The 21,548-nt window shown below is 40.4% G+C and overlaps 1 protein-coding gene across 2 annotated transcripts in view; it reads right to left on the reverse strand.

Annotated features, from left to right (window-relative positions):
* Positions 1-21,548, reverse strand: part of LOC117082385 (glutamate dehydrogenase 1, mitochondrial) — a 38,699-nt gene that overhangs the window by 5,547 nt on the left and 11,604 nt on the right. For both annotated transcript variants that reach the window (XM_033209054.1, XM_033209053.1), the window contains exons 2-10: positions 15,647-15,727; positions 15,046-15,101; positions 13,663-13,726; positions 9,252-9,346; positions 4,196-4,375; positions 2,443-2,580; positions 2,217-2,354; positions 1,696-1,776; positions 686-809 (exon numbers count right to left, since the gene is read on the reverse strand). In XM_033209054.1, the coding sequence (XP_033064945.1) occupies positions 686-809; positions 1,696-1,776; positions 2,217-2,354; positions 2,443-2,580; positions 4,196-4,375; positions 9,252-9,346; positions 13,663-13,726; positions 15,046-15,101; positions 15,647-15,727 (957 nt within the window). The remainder of the gene's footprint in view (positions 1-685; positions 810-1,695; positions 1,777-2,216; positions 2,355-2,442; positions 2,581-4,195; positions 4,376-9,251; positions 9,347-13,662; positions 13,727-15,045; positions 15,102-15,646; positions 15,728-21,548) is intronic.

The raw sequence follows: 21,548 nt of genomic DNA on the forward strand, positions 1-21,548 counted from the left end.
TTACTCTAGTCAAAGAAAAACAAGTATTCTCATCAGGAGTCTCAAAAACAATTCTTGACACTAGATAGGCCTTTACTAAGAGCAACCAGAGACAGAAATGAGTATTGACAGTGGGGTTTTAAAATCACACTTAAATAAATATTATTGGCTGGGCATGGTGGCTCATGCCTGTAATCCCAGCACTTTGGGAGGCTGAGGCAGGCAGATCATGAGGTCAGGAGATCAAGGCTATCCTGGCCAAAATGGTGACACCCTGTCTCTACTAAAAATACAAAAATTAGCCAGACATGGCGGCGAGTGCCTGTAATCCCAGCTACTTGGGAGGGTGAGGCAGGAGAATTGCTTGAACCTGGGAGGTGGAGGCTGCAGTAAGCCGAGTTCGCGCCACTACACTCCAGCCTGGGTGACAGAGCGAGACTCCCTCTTAACGAAAGAAAAAAAAATGTAAATTATATTCTGTGAATATTACATCACAGAATAAAAATCTGGATATAAGTATATGGGAGAGTTAATATCCAGAAAGACACTGCGCATTTTTAGTCTGAGTTTCATGAGACAAAATATTATTTTCTTTTCTGAGACTCAATTCTTTCCCAAAGGGATAAGTTCTCTTAAGTGGACCTTTTTACAGCCTTTTAGCTGGCTCAAAAGATGAGTTTTGGAGAACAAGATTATTGACACTCACTGAGCAAGTGGTAGTTAGAATCCCTTTCATATTTGAAGGTCAAACGGCCATAGCTGACATGATTTAGATTCTTCAGCCACTCAAAGTAAGATACTGTCACTCCTCCAGCATTCAAGTAGAGATCCTATACACAAAAATAAGACACCAAAGAAATTAGAAGTTAATGGTTTTAGTAAAAGCTTAAAATGAACCTAAGACCTTAATTTCAATACCAAGGTAGACTGAACTTCAACTATCACAAATATATTTTAGCTAGTATCAGGAATTTCACACTTAATTTAACACACCTCCCCACCCCACCCAATTCCATCTAATGCTTTTTCTATTTGGGGGAAAAAAATCATTTTTTGGCTTATTAATCAATGAATGTTAATAGTCTTTGGTTAGAGTCTCTTCTCTACCAGAAGTTCTCAGACTAAATGGCTTGCCCACCAAACAACTGGAATGGACCGTCCACAGGGCCTCTCAGAAGACAGGATTCTTTCTCCTATTACCTAAGGGTAGCCCATTTCAGTTACATTAAATGTCTTACGTACTTTCAGCAAAGGGGGTTCTTTAAAATGCATTCCAAGCCCACACTAATTTCTAATAACTTTTTGGTGTAGACTCATGCTTACCTGCCAAAAAACCTGAGCATGTGTGCCTCATATTAGTTTTCTGAGTGAAGCCAGAAGGGGCACTTGAAATGCATAAGGTTAGGAATCATACAGAAAATCTTAGAACTTAAGTTAGAATAGTGTTTCTAACACAGCACACATTTCTATAATCAGACTCTTAGAAAGTTAAAGACATTCAGTAAAGACCGTGAAATTGGAATAAATATTTAGATCACAGTGAAAAGTGACAGGCTTAGAATTAACCATGCTTCTACTATATTTTCTCAAAAGTGAAATAAAGATGAATTCACTAGAGCTTGGGAGACTAATAATTCCTCTCTTCCTCCAAATTCCTTGCAAAAGACAATTATGATTCTAAGTACATATAAAGCCTAATCAATATAGATGACCTACTGGAATAACCATAATGTTTCTCTCCAGGAAGATCTTGTCCGCTTCTGGAGTTGTTGGCCCATTGGCACCTTCAGCAATGATCTGCAAGACAGTCAGGAACATAGAGAAATGCTAACAACACCGTCAAATCCCCTCCACTGAGGGCAAGAGATGTGCATATATGAACATGTGTTCATATGTGGGGGGAAGCACAGTTTCAGTTAAAATTAAATTAATAGAAGTTATTTTGTTCTGCAAAGTGTATAAAACTACCTTTCACTTTTCTGTTTATCTAGGTTTTTGTTTTTTTTTTTTAACAGGAGTGTCAGGCAGATGTGTTTTTTTGGTAATGGTTGTATAACTCTGTGCAGGGAGCTAAAAGCCATTAAATTATTTACTTTTAATGGGGGAACTGTATGGTATGTACAATATATGCCAATAAAGCTGCTAAAAAGAAAGAGAAAACTCAATCAGACTCTTCTATGACCCCCTGACGTCATTCACATTGATAATGTTGGTTCTGGTTTCTATAATGTTGTCACCTTGGCTTTGACTCTGGGCGCGTTGGATTTGGTCAACTGCTTCTCACTGGCAGCTGGGATCAGTATGTCACAGTCGGCCTCCAAGATGCTTCCTTCATAGGGCTTTGCCTTGGGGAAGCCCAGAATGGACCCATGTTGCTGCCATTGATTGAAAATCACAATTAATAGCTGTACCAGAGTTTAAATATTTATATTTAGTGTCTATGCCATAAAAATGTATTAATACCAATTTGAAGTCTTCCAGTTCCTTTGGGTCAATACCATCTGGATTCCATATACTCCCATCAGACTCACCAACAGCAATACATTTAGCACCAAAACGATGTAAATATCTCATAGAGTGTAGGCCCACGTTACCAAATCCCTGTGAAGAACAATTATCCATGACACAAAAATTAAAGTCCTGGTATAGACAGCAAGAGTCATATTTTGACCAATGTAAATCCACACTCTGTTCATTTAGAAGCAATTCTCAAAATTCTTTTGCCAAAAGAAACAATGTACTAACTGGTTTCTCTTCAATAATAAAATTCTCTGTTTAAGAATGTGACGATCGGGCATGGTAGCTCATGCTTTTAATTCCAGCACTTTGGGAGGCTGAGGCAGGTGGATCACTTGGGGTCAGGAGTTCGAGATCAGCCACAGCCAACATGGTGAAACCTGTCTCTACTAAAAATACAAAAAGTAGTCAGGCGTGGTGGTCTGTCCCTGTAATCCCAGCTACCTGGGAGAATGAGGCAGGAGAATCACTTGAACCTGGGAGGTGGAGGTTGCAGTGAGCCAAGATTGCATCACTGCACTCCAGCCTGGGCGATAGAGTGAGACTCCATCTCAATCAATCAATCAATCAATCAATGGCAGTGGTGTTAAGTACACCACCAGGTCCTCAGTCCTTGATGATCAGATGTCGTATGTTGTGAAAAGGGATGTCACTAATCTGGACAAATACAACTTTTTTTTTTTTTAGAGACCGAGTCTCATTCTGTCACACAGGCTGGAGTGCAATGGCACAATCTTGCCTCAATGCAGCCTCTGCCTCCCAGGTTCAAGTGATTCTCCTGCCTTAGTCTCCCGAGTAGTTGGGATTAAAGGTGCCGCCATCATGCCCGGTTAATTTTTCTTTTTCTTTTTTTATTTGAGATGGAGTCTTGCTCTGTCACCCAGGCTGGAGTGCAGTGGCGTGATCTGGGTTCACTGCAAGCTCCGCCTCCCGGGTTCAAGCGACTCTCCTGCCTCAGCCTCCTGAGTAGCTGTGACTACAGGCGCGTACCACCATGCCTGGCTAATTTTCCTATTTTTAGTGGAGACGGGGTTGCACCATGTTGGTAAGGATGGTTTCCATCTCTTGACCTCACGATCTGCCCACATCGGCCTTCCAAAATGCTGGGATTACAGGCATGAGCCACTGCACCCGACTGAATTTTTCTACTTTTAGTAGAGATAGGGTTTCACCATGTTGGCCAGGCTGGTCTCGAACTCCTGGCCTCAACTGATCAATCTGCCTTGGCCTCCCAAAGTGCTGGGATTACAGACATGAGCCACTGTGCCCAGTCACAACTTCTATTTTAAAGCAATTTCAACTTAATTAAGATTCTCCTAAGTAAAACACATGTTACCACATCAAATAAATTTGGGTCAATACGTAAAACTTTCTACATACTTGTGAAACTTAGAAAATTATGTTGAGAGACTTGCCCTTCTAGATAGAATTGCAAGTTTGAATACTGACCAATATTTTGGCTGAATTTGGTGATAGTTGGTAACAGTTTCACATCTACTTAAGAGATACTTAAATCAGTTCTAGTTACACGAATCATACCAAGGTTCAAAAAACAAAAGATCTATTACTCTGAAAACCACCACTCTAAAATTTAAGAGATGCGAGATAACTGAATTTTAAAATTACAATTCTAAAAACATTAAAAACTTTACTTAATGTCTATCAGTTATTAAGGAAACTTTTTTTTTTTTTTTCTTACCTGAACAACAAATGTTTTATCTCCAAACCCTGGTGTCATTCCTAAAATGCTCATGTAAGAAGCTTCATTGATGAAGTTTTCAATCCCATGGAACACACCACGGCCAGTAGCAGAGATGCGTCCATGGATGCCCCCTTGGCTGATGGGTTTACCAGTGACACAGGCGTGTGCATTAATATCCTGTAAGAGGGAGTAATTGAAAGAATGAAATGTCAAGTCCAATTTCTCTGTTGAACGAATACAACGAATTAAAGTCAAAGCACATTCTCATTTAATGCTAATTAGGAGTGTGTGTGTGTATGAATGTATTTAAGGTACACTTTTACCAATAGAGACAACACTCACTTTTTCAGCTTTCTGTTCCTAGAAAATACAATGAAATAGACTATATTTTCTGTGGTTTTTTTTTTTTTTCTGAGACAGAGTTTCACTCTTGTTGCCCAGGCTGGAGTGCAATGGCGCTATCTTGGCTCACCGCAACCTCTGCCTCCAGGGTTCAAGCAATTCTTCTGCCTCAGCCTCCTGAGTAGCTGGGATTGCAGGCATGTGCCACCACGCACAGCTAATTTTGTAATTTTAGTAGACATGGGGTTTCTCCATATTGGTCAGGCTAGTCTTGAATTCCTGACCAAAGGTGATCCGCCCACCTCAGCCTCCCAAAGTGCTGGGATTACAGGCGTGAGGCACCGTGCCCGGCAAAGTAGACTATATTTTCTGACAGAAGAAACAGAGTGTAGGGATTGAACATCAAGTAAGTACAAATAACATCACAAAAGTAGAGCTAGCTTACCCTAAAAGCTATCATTCCTTCAACAAGTATGTAAGCACTACTAAATCAAGGTACATACACATCTCATTCACGAGTCTTAAAATCTACTATAAGACTTGAGCATGTCACCAAAACAGAGGCTGAGACAGGAAGAGGCTTTACAATTTTCTTGGATGGGAAAACTCAATGTTGTCTTCTGCCACTTTTTAAAAAGAAGTTTTTAATATAATTTGATACTTAATATAACAAGATATTCAAGTTCATCTAAGAGTAGACTTAATGAAAGTATTTAACGAAATATTTTTAAAAAGGTATGTGTGGGTGAGAGTCCTGTGCTTCTTGTGAGCAGAGTATCTTTGGTAGCAGTGGTTAGCTCTGCAAAGTGGAGATGGGGTTAGCAGTCTTCACCACCCATCTTTCCTTCCTCTTTCAACTGAAGACGTGCATATATTCTTGTTCAGAAACACGTGTAATTGAAAAAAAAAAAGAAGAATGGGGCTTAGGAGGGCTTCCCTTCGAAGGCATCAATTAGACTATAAACACGGCCACCAGAACACTGCAGAGTAAGCTCACCGGTACAGCAGGAGAAACTAGAAACAGTCTTATTTTATACAGGCAATCAATATAAAATGAAAATCCATATAAAATTTTAAGTCAGTGGCAAAAGTATGAAATAATAAACTTGTTGAAGTAATTCACTTTCCATGTAAACAAAATACAATGCCTTACTTTACACCAAACCCCTAACTCCCAACATATCCCTAACGTTCCAGCCGGCTGAATTAAAAAGTGATCTGTTCTTTATCTGCATTGTTTAAGTATTTTTACACAGAGAACTTAGAATTATATTATTTGTATAATTACCAACAAAAAGCATGAAAGAAAGGAAGGGAAATGCAATCTAGTAAAGTGATTTATAAAATTAGTTTTCCCACAGTTTGTTTTCGTGAATAATTAACACTTATGAATACAGAAATGCAAACTGAGTGCCAAATGCTTTTCAGCAGTGAGAATGCAAATGCTGGAGCTGAAGGAAATACTGTCAGGGGTCAGGCCTGGCGCCAACTGCCAGGCTCCCCAGCATACGTAATGGTCCTGAAAGCCCAGAGAAGAATACATTCTCCCACCAACACTGCACTTCTAGGTGGGGCTAGAAGAAAAAGGGCGGCACGTTCCAGTTCACATCTAGAAATGAATAACGAAAACAACTGCGTCCTTCCCGTAGGCCTTGATTTTAGATTTCTTATCACTGAAAGAAGGAAAACTGTTCATCAGTGTAGTTCAAGGGGCCATGCTTCACCTGAGTCCAGCCTGGCCAACATGGTGAAACACTCTCTCTACTAAAAATACAAAAAAAATTAGCCAGGCATGGAGGCAGGCACCTGTAATCCCAGCTACTTGGGAGGCTAAGGTAGGAGAATTGCTTGAACCTGGGAGAGGGAGTTTGCAGTGAGCGCCGAGATCAGGTTACAGAGTGAGACTCCGTTTCAAAAAAAAAAAAAAAAAAAATCAGGAGACCACACCCAGACCTCATTGTCAAATGAGTTCCTGACCTCAGGTGATCCACCTGCTTCCACCTCCCAAAGTGCTGGGATTACAGGCGTGAGCCACCAAGCCCAGCTGGTCTCTTGTACTTTTTAAGCAAGACTCTACATTGAATAGTGCAAACCAGCTGGCGGTATGTTATTTGTAGCTTATTCTCAGTGCTAACAGCAAGATAATGTCTTCTGAAGCACTGCCCCTTGGACTACACTGGTGAACAGTTTTCCTTAAGTGATAAGAAACCTAAAATCAATGGCTAAGGGAAGGATGCATAAAAAGGTGACAGGTGGAAAACTGGCCTTTTTGGGAGGGGCAGTTGAAACCACAATTTCTTGAAGGGTCTCTATCGTTCCTGTTTTATTTCAGGGGGTTGTATAATTTACCTGATGTAATACTTATAGATATTTATTTTCTGGTACTTACTAACGGCTATGTACAGTTCTAAGTGCATTAGATTATTATTCATCTAATCCTTATATGAGTCTCACAAAGTAGGTACCACTATTACTGTCATTTTGCATAGGAGGAAATGGAGGCACAGAGACTCCCAGGTCACAGAACTGACGGGTGAAGGTGCCAGGGTTGGACTTCAGGTGGTCTGCCCATGTTCCCAGCCACGGCATGACATCACCTCAGGAAATGTCCCCATTTCCACATTCTTCCTCTTCTCCAAGGCCCATTTTTTCACTATGAAAAGAATTCCCCAGGCTTTTATTCCCCTGGGGGACTTTACTACCTCTACCACCCTGCATCTCTTCAGCATTGTCTCTCTTGCACCAGTGAATCTGTGGCTCACAGCCAGTAAACATGCCAAAAGACAATAAAAACCCTTTTCTTTGGGTAACAGCCACTTTTCAAGCTGTCTTCTTTCTGCTTCTCTCCAGTGCCATTTTTCTTAGTTGGAGGCTATACTTCATGCCCTACTTCCTTCTTCATATCCCCTTGCAGTCTGGGCCCCTGTAGTAGTCTCCTGCCCTCAAGTCTTCAAATGCACACTTAGCTGAGTCACACCTGCTTGAAACTAGCTCTTTGCTGGTTTCCCTGTGTTTTCAGGACAAAGACCAAAGTTCTCACAGTCACCTACCAAGCAGTAACCTGGCCTGACCCTTGTTTCTACTGGCCTTTCTTATATCACCTTTATCTTTCTCAACTCTGGCCACAATAGTCAGTCCTTAGCCTCCCAAGTTCACCCAGCGTCTGAACTTCAGAACCTTCCCTCAGGTACTTCCTTCTATTCCAAACACTTGCCACTACCCCTCCCCTAGTCCATGCCCACACACCCGTCTGAGTGCAGACCAGAACGTTTTACCTCCTAGGAGGCCTTTTCTGACCTTACCTTGAAAGGATCGAAAGGATTGGTTGGGCCTGTTATTCTTTTTTATAGCTTCAAAACAACTTCCAGCAATTTATCCCAATTGTAGTGAATACCTTGCTTACCCGTGGCCCTGCATGTAGTAGGCATAAATGTATTTTTTGACTCCATTTCTCTTCCTATTCCTCAAATGTTTCATTTTTTAAGGTTGCACCCCTTTCAGGGACAGGAGCTATGTTTCCTCTCATGTTCAGTTCTATGGTACTACCTCTGCTCAGTCCCCAGACTCAGGTTCTCCTGGTTCTCTGTGACTCAACCTGGTCCCTTTCCTTAATTCCACATATATCCAATCCAGTTTTGCTGAGTCTCTCTGTCACGCGCCTCACATGTGCCAATGCTCCTCTCCTGGTCCTCTGGCTCCTGGGCTCGGTGGAAAGGCGCTGACACCACAGGAGGTTCTCTCCTGGTGCCAGCACAGCTGGACACTGCTGCCAGCCTATTCTTCCCCAGGAAGGATCAGCAAAGTTTCTCCACTGACTACCACGTAAAACACAAACACTGGTGCTTGGTGTTTTTGTCCTGGTTCATCTACCTCTTCATTCTTACCTTCCTTATTTTTTTGAGAAAGGGTCTCTCTCTATCGCTCAGGCTGCATTGCAGTGGAGCAACCACGGCTCACAGAAGCCTCAACCTCCCGGGCTCAAGCGTGCCTTCCAGGTAGCTGGGATTACAGGTGTATACCACCACGCTTGGCTAATTTTTGTATTTTTTGGAAAGACAGGGTTTCCCCATGTTGTCCAGGCTGCTCTCCAACTCCCGGGCTCAAGTGATCCACCTGCCTTGGCCTCCCAAAGTGCTGGGATTATGGGAATGAGCCACTGGATCCAGCCTTCACTCTTACTTTCTATTACCTTTATAAATATGCCTTACCTTCAGACAATCTGAACTCTATTGCTTCTCTTCCTCTTATCCACCAAATCTCTAGATGTTCATATTCTACCCATTTTCAAGGTCTAGCCCAAATATCTCCTCTAGAAAGTCTTATTTCAGAATTCATAATTTCCACCGTTGTATTACATTATTTCCATACCTTATCTGCTTATGCGCCTTAGTCCCTCTTTAAATGGAAGCCCTCTGAGGGAAAAATCAGAATTGAAGGCTTCTTGATGTATGTTCTAGTGTCTTAGCATACAGAGTGGGCTGCCCTGGTCAGTAAGTGTCCTTTCCCAGTGACAAGTATAGGGCAGCATATAAGTAAAGCACCATTTGTGTTCGTTACGATTTAAGAATAGACAAGTAGACATAAAATAATATGCACATCAAGATTATGATTGAATGAGAGAAAAGCCCAGGGATTCTGATATAATCAGTCAAACTGTTAATTCTTGTAGAGAGCAAATGCAGAAGCCTCGGGGCTTCCAGTGGGTACTCACATAGTGCCCTATGGTGCTGGCATAGGTATCAGCGATCCAGGACATCTCCCGCTCACCTGTGCTCATGTCTGGGGCAGGCACATCAATGCCAGGACCTGGGGGCACAGGGAAAGAACAGTGCAACAGTTTTTAAGAAAAATTCTTCTCGAACACAAAGATCCTTGCAAGTCTCTGTAATAACCAAGTTACCATGACTAGAAAACTTTAGATCTCATTTAGGTAACTAATCAAAGTCACAGAAATATTCATTAAATGTTTCACTATAAAACTAAGACACATACAACATTACATAATAATTTCTCCCACTGGCATTTACTTGCTCTATGTTTGGAAGTTAGCTATGTACAACAGATACAAGCCACTCCATAGGATTTCTGAGTGTGACCAGAGGATAATCAATTTAGCCGCTCTTGACCTCATTTCACTACCATGCAATTAGAGATAAGAGTACCATTGTGTTCTATATAAGCAGGATTATTATGGTTAGGGAGCTGACATGTATGAGACAGTACAGTAACATGCTGCTTAGTGGGGGTATAAGCCCTCCTTACCAAGTAGAGAAAAAGGGGAGAGAGTCACATTGCTAAAGCAATTGTGTTAAGCCCCATATTATTTTACTTGTGGAAGAACGTGGCTTTGACCTATTATTCGACACTCAGCACATAAAATTGTAGGCCTTAGCTTTCAGTTCCCCAGATCATAGCAAATTAAAGTTTTAGGCTAACAGATTAGCTTCCAGGCAATAACAGGAATCACTGACTGCACTACTACTGACAGCTACAGTAAGATCTCTGATAAAAACATGTTAAGTGATGCTCACTCAAATCTGTAAAGGTGCAGAAATATTCCTCTCAAACATAGTAAAAATAAAAACAACCTAATTATCTTGTACATCAATTAAATGAACTATGGTATATCTATGCAAAGTACTAAACAGCCATTAAAAAGGGTAACTTATATCCATGTAAATTACTTGGAATTATCACAAACATACATATGGAAAAAGGCAGGTCTCACACAGCATGTATAACATGTTCCCATTTACAATTTTCTTTCTCTTGCCCTTTCTCTCTTCCTCCCCATATAGACATTGTTTCCCAGCACCTTGGGAGGCTGAGGAGGACGGATCACAAGGTCAGGAGCTCGAGACCAGCCTGACCAACATGGTGAACCCTGTCTTTCCTAAAAATACAAAAATTAGCTGGATGTGGAGGTGTGTGCCCATAGTCCCAGCTACTCGGGAGGCTGAGGTGGGAGAATTACTTGAACTGGGGAGGCAGACGTTGCAGTGAGCTCCAGTCTGGTGACAGAGCAAGACTCCATCTTAAGAAAACAACAACAACAAAAAAACCAAGTAGTTGCTGAAAAACAGATACATTCTTTTTTTTTTTTTTTTTTTTTTGAGACAGAGTTACGCTCTTGTTGCCCACGCTGGAGTACAGTGGCATGATCTCAGCTCACTGCAACCTCTGCCTTCCAGGTTCAAGCAATTTTCCTGCCTCAGTCTCCTGAGTAGCTGGGATTACAGGTACCTGCCACCATGCCTGGCTAATTTTTTTTTTTATTTTTAGTAGAGATGGTGTTTTACCATGTTTGCCAGGCTGGTCTCGAACTCCTGACCTCAGGTGATCCACGTGCCTCAGCCTCCCAAAGTGCTGGGATTACAGGCATGAGCCACCATGCCCGGTCTAACAGATAAATTCTTATATAGAGAACAAGTATGAGGCGGAAGTTAATCTTTTTTAAAAAAGCAACGTTTCTAACAGCATGTGACTAGAGTAAGGAGATGAAAGGGTAAATTTGGTGCACAGAGATACAAGGGGATGAGAAGGGAGGAGACATCAGGGTCCTGCAGAACTTTACATAGGTGATATTTACACTCATACAAGAGAATGAACATGGACCTTTCAAAAGCTTTTCCAAAAGCAGAAGAGGAAGGAACACTCCTCAACTCATTCCATGAAGCTAGAATTGTCCTGATACAAAGACTAGACAAAGACATCATGAGAAAACTATAGACCAATGTCACTTACAATAGCATTAAAAGGAATAAAATATTTAGTTGTAAGATTTCTACAACGAGAACTATAAAACATCATTGAAATAAATCAAGAGTCCTAAATAAATGGAAAGACATCTCATATTCAGCATTGGAAGGCTTAATATGGTTAAGACGGCAATACTGGTCGAGTGCAGTGGCTTATGCCTATAATCCCAGTATTTTGGGAAGCTGAGGTGGGAAGACTGCTTGAGCCCAGGAGTTTGAGACCAGTTTGGGATATGTGATGAGACCTTGTCTCTACAAAAAATTAAAAAATTAGCCAGGCGCAGTTGTGCATGCCTGTGGTTCTAGCTACTTGGGAGGGTGAGGTGAGACGATTGCTTGACCCCAGGAGGTCAAGGTTGCAGTGACTGCTGCCTGGTACTCCAGCCTGGGTGAAAGGGCAAAACCCTTTTGGGGAGGATGGGAAAGACGGCAATACTCCACAAATCGGTGTACAGATTCAATTAAAATCCCAGCCTCTTCTTTTTTTGTTTTGTTTTGCAGAAATTTACAAGCTGATGTTAAACACACGTGACAGGATCAGGGTTCAGACTCAGGTCTGAGCCTCAGTCTGACACTCTCTGTGGAAAGGGCAGTCAGAAAATAACAGATAAATAACATCAAATTTGAAGGTTTGCCTAGAGTGAGAGAAAAAACTCCCTCTGCCTACCTCCTAGGCTTCAAAGCTGTCTGGGCCCAGATGTCAGTTTAGCTGCATCCTGGGTCAATAAGGTTTTTGCGAATTATGCAAATAAATCAATTTACTAGGGTTTAAGCTGTGTTTTCTTTCAGTATTCCAATGAATCACTTTTTGACCTTTGGAATTATTAGGTACTTGTCAAGACTGATACAATCAAGCTGGAGATATTGCAGATATGGGCGACAAATATGACTGAATAAAGTCTGAAACCATTCAAGACTACTAAATGTGTTTGAGATTTAGGTGAAGAGGAAAGACCTTATAAAAATTATGAAGGCTATTAACAGGCTGAACATAACTTCAATTTGCCACATCTCAGAATCAGTAGGTACTCCTGTAAAAGTGTGAGGGAGGTAGTTAACTCATGTTAATTTATGTTAACAGGCTCCGTGCAATGACGCACAAGTTCACAGGAGTGCTGGGGATGCAGCATGTCAAAAGCCCAAATGCCTTTTATTATGAAAGATAGGCCAAATCTAGTCAAGTTTTAGAATTACCTATACTTACTGTATTTCTATATTAGGTTATTTCATGACATTTATTTCATGACTGTTTTTTCCTAAAAATGAATCTGAATAGCTTTATTTCTTTTCTCTTTCTTCTTGAGATGTGGTCTCATTTTGTCGCTCAGGCCAGAGTGCAGTGGCACGATCAGAGCTCACTACAGCCTCGACCTCCCATGCTTAAGTGATCCTCCCATCTTAGTAGTTGGGACCACAGACATGCAACATCATGCTTGGATAATGTTTTCATTTTTTGTAGAGATGGGGTCTTGCCATATTGCCCAGGGTGGTCTCGAACTTCCAGGCCTTAGCCTCCAAAAATGCTGGGATTACAAGCACGAGCCACTATGCCCAGTCTTTATAGTTTAATTTCATAGGAACTTGTCCATGGTGGGGGAAATGCTGAGAAAAGAAAGTAGAGAAAAATACACTTTATTTCCTATTTAAGTAGACCTTATTTTGTTTAACTATCCTGATACTGACAGGGCAAGTATTCTATTATTAAGTAACTATTAACATTCTATTAACTATACTGATAGGGCAAGCGTTCTATTAGGTAATTACATATATTCTATTCAAACAAATTAGAGGCCTTTTAGAAAAAAAAAAAAAAATAGAAAGGTTTAAACTGCTTGACAAATAAAGGGTACATGACAAATATTTACATATCATAGAAAAGAATATTCAGATTGCGCACAAAGAACTTATAAACACAGATAATAGTAAGATACAAAAACATTAAGCAAACGAAAATTAGTATCTTCAGAAACGTTGTATGTTTGGCAAAAGCTCCTACAACAAATAGTAGGAGGCCGGGCACAGTGGCTCATGTCTGTAATACCAGCACTTCGGAGTCTGATATGGGTGGATTACCTGAGGTCAGGAGTTCAAGACCAGCCTGACCAACATGGCAAAACCCCATCTCTAGTAAAAATACAAAAATCAGCTGGGTATGGTGGCACACACCTGTAATCTCAGCTACTTGGGAGGCTGAGACAAGAGAACTGCTTGAACCCAGGAGGCAGATGAGATCATACCACTGCACTCCAGTCTGGGCAAAAGAGTGAGACTCTGTCTCACAAAAAACAAACAAACAAACAAACAAACAAAAAAAAACTTTTAGATGTTCCCACTTTATACCAAAATCTATGTGCCTACACATACCAATAAAGCCCTTCTTTGCTAGCTCCATGGTGAACCTCCTTGTGATCTTTTCCAATTCATTATCCTGTAAAATAAGAAAACAACAAAAATGAAAGAAAAAATTGATATAAAAATCACTTGAGATTATAGCTAGCATCTTACTTTCTATTTATAGTACATTTTCATATGTCTTCTCATGTAATCCTTAGAACAACTCATAAAGTAGGCATTGCCATTTTAAAGGTGAGAAAACAAGGGATCAAAAAAGTAGGTTATAAAAACAAGATAGTAGAACTAGGGCTCAAATTCCCATTCTACTAATTCCCTACTGAAAAACACACTAAATCTTAATTAAGATTAATTGAAATATAATTATATTCCATTTAAATGGTGAATTTTAAAGAGAATAAAAATCATATGCATTTATGTTTGAATACAGATAATTTAGTATTATGTAAAGCATGGTGACAACCAGTTTGAATTAACTTGGAACTGACTGGATAAAAAGTAAGGTTTTCATAGTCTTAATTAAGATATTTGTCACTAGAATGAGATCCTGACATAATAACTTCGGATCACAGTAATACTTTTTTTCTTTTTGAGACAGAGTCTTGCTCTGTTGCCCAGGCTAGAGTACAGCGGAGAAATCTCGGCTCACTACAATCTCCACCTCCTGGGTTCAAGCAATTCTCATGCCTGAGCCTCCTGAGTAGCTGGGATTACAGGTATGCACCAATACGCCTGGCTAATCAGATCACAGTAATTGTTAAATATGGGTATAAGTGTCTAACAATATGAAGATATTAATTAATTAAGAAAATAATAAAACAAAAAGCAAAAAAGTAGAACAAAAGACTCATAAAAACAAAACCAAACAAAACAGAAAATGATAAAGGATATAGATATTAAGTAGGTGATCTTTATATGGCAAAACACTCAATGAGTTAATTCTTTACATTTTTCTATTTCATTTGAAAAGCAATAGGGACTACTGATCTCACTGATATAGGGGATACAGAGAAGTCCAGTAATTTCAAGTCCTTCATAAATGCACTGTGTGCACAAATGTCACTTTGAGGCCGGGTGCGGTGGCTCACGCCTGCAATCCTCGCACTCTGGGAGGCCGAGGCAGGCGGATCACCTGAGGTCAGGAGTTCAAGACCAGCCTGGCCAACATGGTGAAATCCCCTCTCTACTAAAAATACAAAAATTAGTTGGGCATGGTGGCATGCACCTGTAATCCTAGTTATGGATCAAGGAGAATCGCTTGAACCCAGGAGGCGGAGGTTGCAGTGAGCCGAGATCGCGCCATTTTACTTCAGCCTGGGCAACAGGGCAAGACTCTGTCTCAAAAAACAACAACAACAACAACAACAACAAAACAAATATCACTTTCATACTTACAGTATAGCTCTTGGGATTGATCTTAACACCAGCTTTAGCACCCCCAAACGGCACATCTGAAAGAGAAGGCTGATGGTTGCTATACCATATAAATGTTAAAAAAGTAAAATGACAGAAAGCACCACACAATATTAGAAAAACGTGATGCTTTAAGCTTGAATTTCTGAAAATTCAAGAAATAAACCTACCATCATTTTCTAAACTGTACTTCAAGCAACATTTTATTGAACAGAAATTGTTCAATAAAATTGGCTAGCCAAGTTCTAATACATATTTAATCAGTGCTCTTTACCACTTCTAAAACATAATAGCTTATCTACTATCCTTCTACTATAATTTGGTCTTATTTACAGAATGTGTTGAGGAATTGAAAACAAAGATCTAGACTTAAAATCCAATTAGCTCCTATTTTTAAAAATCCCCATGTTAAAAAGAGGCTGTATGTTAATTTAGACTAATTGAAAAATGATGCAGGTCTTAGCACAACTTAAAAAAAAATCAGTTCTGATAAGGTATATTTCTATAGCATCTTAACAGTAACCATGTGTTATGTTTATTTCCTCAGAGTTCTCATTAGGCAGCAAGAAAGGCGATCACTTACCAACCACTGCACACTTGTATGTCATCAGAGAAGCCAAAGCTTTTACTTCATCTACACTCACATCAGTGCTGTAACGGATACCTGGTGGTGTTTTTTAAAAAAATGTGTTGGGGTGGGTGAGAAAGAAGGGGATATATTAGAACAAGCTTAACTATGATTTCACAAGACAAACATCACTCTGCAATGAATTTTTTTACACTTCCCAGAAGGCTTTTTTATGTTCCTTTTACCTTTGATTTGGGTGACCTGGTTGCAGGGAATTCAAGAATTCAGCTTGCTTTTTCTGGCGCGGGGGGGCGGGGGTAGGGTTGGTTGGGGTGGGAAACAGGGTCTTGCTGTGTTGCTCAGGCTGAGTGTAGTGGCACAGACATGGCTTACTGTAGCCTCAACCTCCTGGGCTCAGGTAATCCTCCCACCTTGGCCTCCTGAGTAGCTGGGACCACAAGTGCATGTCACTATGCCCAGCTAATTTTTGAATTTTTTGTAGAGGCAGGATCTCATCATGTTGCCCAGGCTGGTCTCAAACTCCTGGGCTTAAGTGATCCTCCCACCTTGGCATCCCAAAGTGCTGGGATTACAGGTATGAGCCACTGTGCCTGGCAAGAATTCTGCTTTCTGATAATTCACACTGGCAACGAATAGTCACCAGGTTCAAAATACCGTATGTCTAAACAGAGGCTCTGGCTTCAAACGGGTATACTGAAAGAGACCCTTACCTGTTATTCTCCTCACCCACGGCCAACCTTTTTCAATTTGAAGATGAGAAAGCCATTTTCCCTTCCTGAGGCTGAGTGATTCCCTTCACCACTACTGTAAGAAGGGGAGGTAGCCAAGCAGACAGGTGCTAGTGCCCCTGTATCTTGTAGCCATTAGGTGTTGGTATAGGGGATACAGGAAGTGGGGCTGCTCACTGCTTTGGCTTTAGGGGTCTTGGTCAATTACCCTTCCAAGTTTTGGAGTGCTAAGCCACCTTTCTTTCTCTATAGTCCATTGCTTCTCAACCGCAAGGAGGAAAGTCCGAGCGGGGTCGACATTTGACTGCACAGTGCTTGGGGCACTGTGTGTCTGTGTGTGAAGGATACCCACAAGAAGCTGCAGCATTTTTTCCTACCCCCCCCACTCCCAAGGGATTCAGCACCTCTCGAAGGGCTGGGTACGATTTCCACTGGGAGTCACAGGTAAGTAATGGGAGCTCCAGGGACATCTCGTTTAAAGAATTCTGAGAATAAAAGTTTTTCAGATAGAAAATATATAGTATCTCATGGACTGGCAGTTTGAGAGAACTTCCCTAGTCAATTTTAAAAGCTAGTTTTTTTATATGTTTCTGAAAACATCAACCTTAATATTGATCATGTTATAAGAGAATTTATTTATTGTACACATGATCATAAAGAGCATATTCTGAAGCTGAGCATACTTATTTCGTCTACTGTAAAAACAACAAATTATACTTAGGAGTATGTGCTTAGAACTGTATCTTGCATATAATTGATTCTCAAATTGTGAAATAAATGTACTCATTATTAAACTTTTAGAATGCAAAATTTTTACAGGTAATTACAGGTAATTACCTGGTAAAAAATTACAGGTCATTTTTCTAGCACACAGCAGATATCTGTATAGCTCACTCCTCCATTTCATTCAGGTCTCTGTTAAAAACTTCATTCTGAGAGGCTCTCCCTGACCATTGTATTTAAAAGAGCACCTCTTTCTCACCCCCACTTTCCTGCCTCTCCTACCTTACTTGTTTCTTCATATCATTTATTACTGACTTTGCATTATACATGTGTTTATTATCTGGCTTCCCTACCTGGTGAATTAGCACCATGAGGGCAGACTTTGTTTTGTTCGCTGCTTTAATTTCTGGTTCCTAACACAGAAAATGGCATATATTAGGCACTCAAATACATGCTGAATAAATATACAAATATTCTGACTCTTAAAATTTAAAAAAGAAAAGCTACAGCCACAAAAAATTTTGACATACATGTAAGTTTTAAATAACTTACCATAAGCTGGCCGGGCGCGGTGGCTCAAGCCTGTAATCCCAGCACTTTGGGAGGCCGAGGCGGGTGGATCACGAGGTCAGGAGATCAAGACCATCCTGGCTAACATGGTGAAACCCCGTCTCTACTAAAAATACAAAAAACTAGCCGGGCGTGGTGGCGGGCTAGCCTGTAGTCCCAGCTACTCGGAGGCTGAGGCGGGAGAATAGCGTGAACCCGGGAGGCGGAGCTTGCAGTGAGCCGAGATCGTGCCACTGCACTCCAGCCTGGGCGACACAGCGAGACTCCGTCTCAAAAAACAAACAAACAAACAAAAAAAATTTACCATAAGCCTCCACGCATATCATGAAAGGACTCAAAGTATACAAAATTGGGGATGGGGGTGATGGAGAGATGATGGTCAAAGGGTACAAAGCCTCAATTAGGCAGGAGAGGTAAGTTTTTTTGAGATAGATTGCACAGCATGGTGAATACAGTAAATAATAATAGATTATACATTTGGCCCAACGTGATAGTTCACGCTTGTAATCCCAACACTAGAAGGCTGAGGTGGGAGGATCACTCGAGCTCAGAGTTTGAAACCAGCCTGGCCAACATAGTGAGACCTCATTTCTACCACAACAAAAAGTACTGCACATTTCAAAATCACTGAGTAAATTTCAGATGTTCTCACCAGAAAAAATGATAATGATTTGCAATTGTTTCCAGTGGTGAACAGGTTAGTCAGCTTGACTTAATTATGCAATGTTGTATTCATAAATCATAAAATTACTTTGTAGCTCATAAATATATATCTACAATTTGTCAATTTACAATTTAAAAAATAAAAAATTTAAAAAGAATTTCCAGTCAGATGAGGCCCATAGAAAAGGAAAAAAAAATTGTAAATAATATTAAGATTGATCCTTTCTATCTTCAAAAAAAAATTGAGTTGGGTGTAGGGGCATGTGCCTGTAGTCCCAGATGCTCAGGAGGCTGAGGCAAGAGAATCGCTTGAGCCCAGGAGTTGCAGGCTACAGTGAGCTATGCTCAGGTCACTACACTCCACCCCAGCAACAGAGCCAGACCTTTCCTCAAAGAAAAAAAAATTGTTTAAACACTAAAACGTGCTTTTCAAATTATTCAAAATGCTTCTAAGTAATACCACATATTATTTAACTACAGTAAGCCAGGGAAACGGTCAGGCACTGTGCCCAGGTCACCCAGCCTGCACCATCTGCTTGCATGGGGGATGCTAATGCTACTCTCCTAGGATGGGTGTCATGACTGGGAGGAACATCACACGTGGGGAATCTGGCACAGTGCCTTGCAAGTGGTCAATATGCAAATCTCAACTATTTACCACTGCTATAACAAGTATTACAAAGTAATGGCAGGTAATAAAGCAATTAAAAAGTCTAAACTGACAAGAGTTTGAACAAATGACTTGGTAAGTTTATTACTTCTACATAAATTCACAGGAAGTGGTAAAACAATGTATTAATTAAGAACTAGTATTTCTTCTCCCACACATAAATCATTTTTCATTGTTTTTTTAGAGCCTGTGGAAGTCATCACATTATTTTTAATTTTCCTTGCTTTCTGAAGTGGAGGAGAAGTTACTTTCTTTTAACTTAGAAACTAAAAAAACGGAAGCATTTAAATGGCAAGCCTAATATTCTAGAAATAGATGCTATTAAAAATTAGAAACCAGACCCCTCCTTCCACACAACAGTGTAAACAAAATGTCCACTTTATTATAAGTCATGGAACAATATGAGTCAGAAACTGTGTGTATAACAAAAGACATGTTCCACTGGATGGAACCCAGGAATTCTTGTTTGTAAAGTTCAATTTTCTTTCCTAGCTACACCCATTTAGAGAGCTCAACTGCTAAACAGGGAAGAGAGGCAGTTTCACAAATTACCTCTCACACCACAGGCATTTTCTGTAGGCTATGAACCAATAAAGGTTTAGTGAACAATAAAGGTTTAGTGCACAGGAGGAGCGATAAAGAAAGTACCAGCTTAGTGGAAGAAGCCACGGAGCCGATAGAGTAGGGACAGGGAGGGGATAGAAATTAATGCAAGTTATACCGCCTGGGCTAAAGAAGAAATATTTTCAATTTCTAGTTAACCAGTGATACATACATGTTTTTAATTCTAGAAATTGGCAAATATCGAGTACTGGGTTACCTAAACTGTTAATCTGAAAAACAAAAAATTTTAAAGTGTAACCATTAATAAAATACTCTGCAGCAATAATTGAAACAAAACAATCTCCAATAAGACACGATGTACCCACACACAGAGAAAGCCAGTTAGTCTTCCTTCTCTAGGTTTGGAAACCAAAGACAACTATCAAAAATATACTGTCACCTGAAAATTCTTAACTACATTCTAAGGGGCACTAAGAGATTTAAGTAAGAGGCCGGATGTGGTGGCTCACGCCTACAATCCCAGCACTTTGGGAGGCTGAGCTGGGCAGATCACTTGAGGTCAGGAGTTTGAGACCAGCTTGGCCAACATGGTGAAACCCCATCTTTACTAAAAATACAAAAATTAGCTGCACATGGTGGCATGCTCCTGTAGTCTGAGCTACTCACAAGGTTAAGGCGGAAGTTACAGTGAGCTGAGATTGAACCACTGCATTCCAGCCTGGGCAACAGTTTGAGACTGTCTCACAAAAAAAAAAAAGAAAGAATATGACTGTAAAAAGGAAGGTACTCTACTTAACTCAATGGATTCAGAAAAATTAGCACAACTGGAGAATGTGAAGGACAAAATGATGTGACATATACCTCAAAGTTCTGAAAGGCAGGGAAAGCCTAGCACTTTTGAATGCCTACTCTCGTTCAAATATACTCAATTTGAAGTTGTTCAATAAAGTCAAATAATAGGTAAATACATACACATACAAGAAAATCAGAAAATCTTAAAATATTTAAGCCAAAATGAAGCAAGAAGGATCTTATGTGGTCTGCATATTGTCACATTTTATAAAACCAAGCCTTTCCTCCTTCAGCACAGAAGGCTGAAGGTTTACAGGAGATCAAACAGGGGCACAGAACAGAAACTAGAAGGAGGAAGGAAGAGATGTTTTATACCAGAAATGGAGAAAAGTAAATTACATTTTTGTATCCCAAAGTCTTAGAGGGTTGGGCATGGTGGCTCATGACTGTAGTTCTAGCACATTGGGAGGCTGAGACAGGAGAACTTGAGCTTAGGTATTTAAGACCAGTCTGGACAACATAGTGAGATCCCATCTCTACACCCACACCCACACCCACACCGACCCACACACACACTAAAACTCTGTTAGACTCCATTGATGAATTACTAGTGTTTGGGATCAATTGGGTTTTTGGTGAACTGTGCTAGTAGAAATGAAGGCAAATACTTCTCACCAAGAGCAGGAGTCCATGGCTGGCTAAGCTAGACAGTGAATGGGCTTGGTACACAGGTGTTGGCCACAGAACTGATCTCGTTAGAAACAGGGCCTAAAAATCAAGGCCACACTGCTGACAAAGTAATCTGTGCAGTGAGCTCACCAGAGGAAACTAAAGACACACCACCCATGAAGTTTATTATTTATCAATCTCAGTCAAGCTGGAGGAAGGGCTAGAGATAGAATGACGTACATACCACAATGGGAACTTTTAAATCATTCCTTCTATTCTGAACAGAAACCGACTAAACAGTTATTTTATGTTAACTGGTATCCAGATGTTTCCAAAGAATATTAGTGAAATGCAGACATCTGCAACTATACACAGCACAAAGCACCGCTCTGATTTTTAACTTAATTACCACAGATATTCCTTAGTATGCTCAAGTCTAACGAGCAGTGCATGTTAGGTTTCTCTAGGGGAAATAAAAAATCAAAAGCAAAAACCAGCTTAAGTTGCTATAGTGATG

This window comes from Trachypithecus francoisi, unplaced genomic scaffold (assembly GCF_009764315.1).
Source record: "Trachypithecus francoisi isolate TF-2019V2 unplaced genomic scaffold, Tfra_2.0 Lachesis_group9, whole genome shotgun sequence".
Lineage (NCBI taxonomy): Eukaryota > Metazoa > Chordata > Mammalia > Primates > Cercopithecidae > Trachypithecus > Trachypithecus francoisi.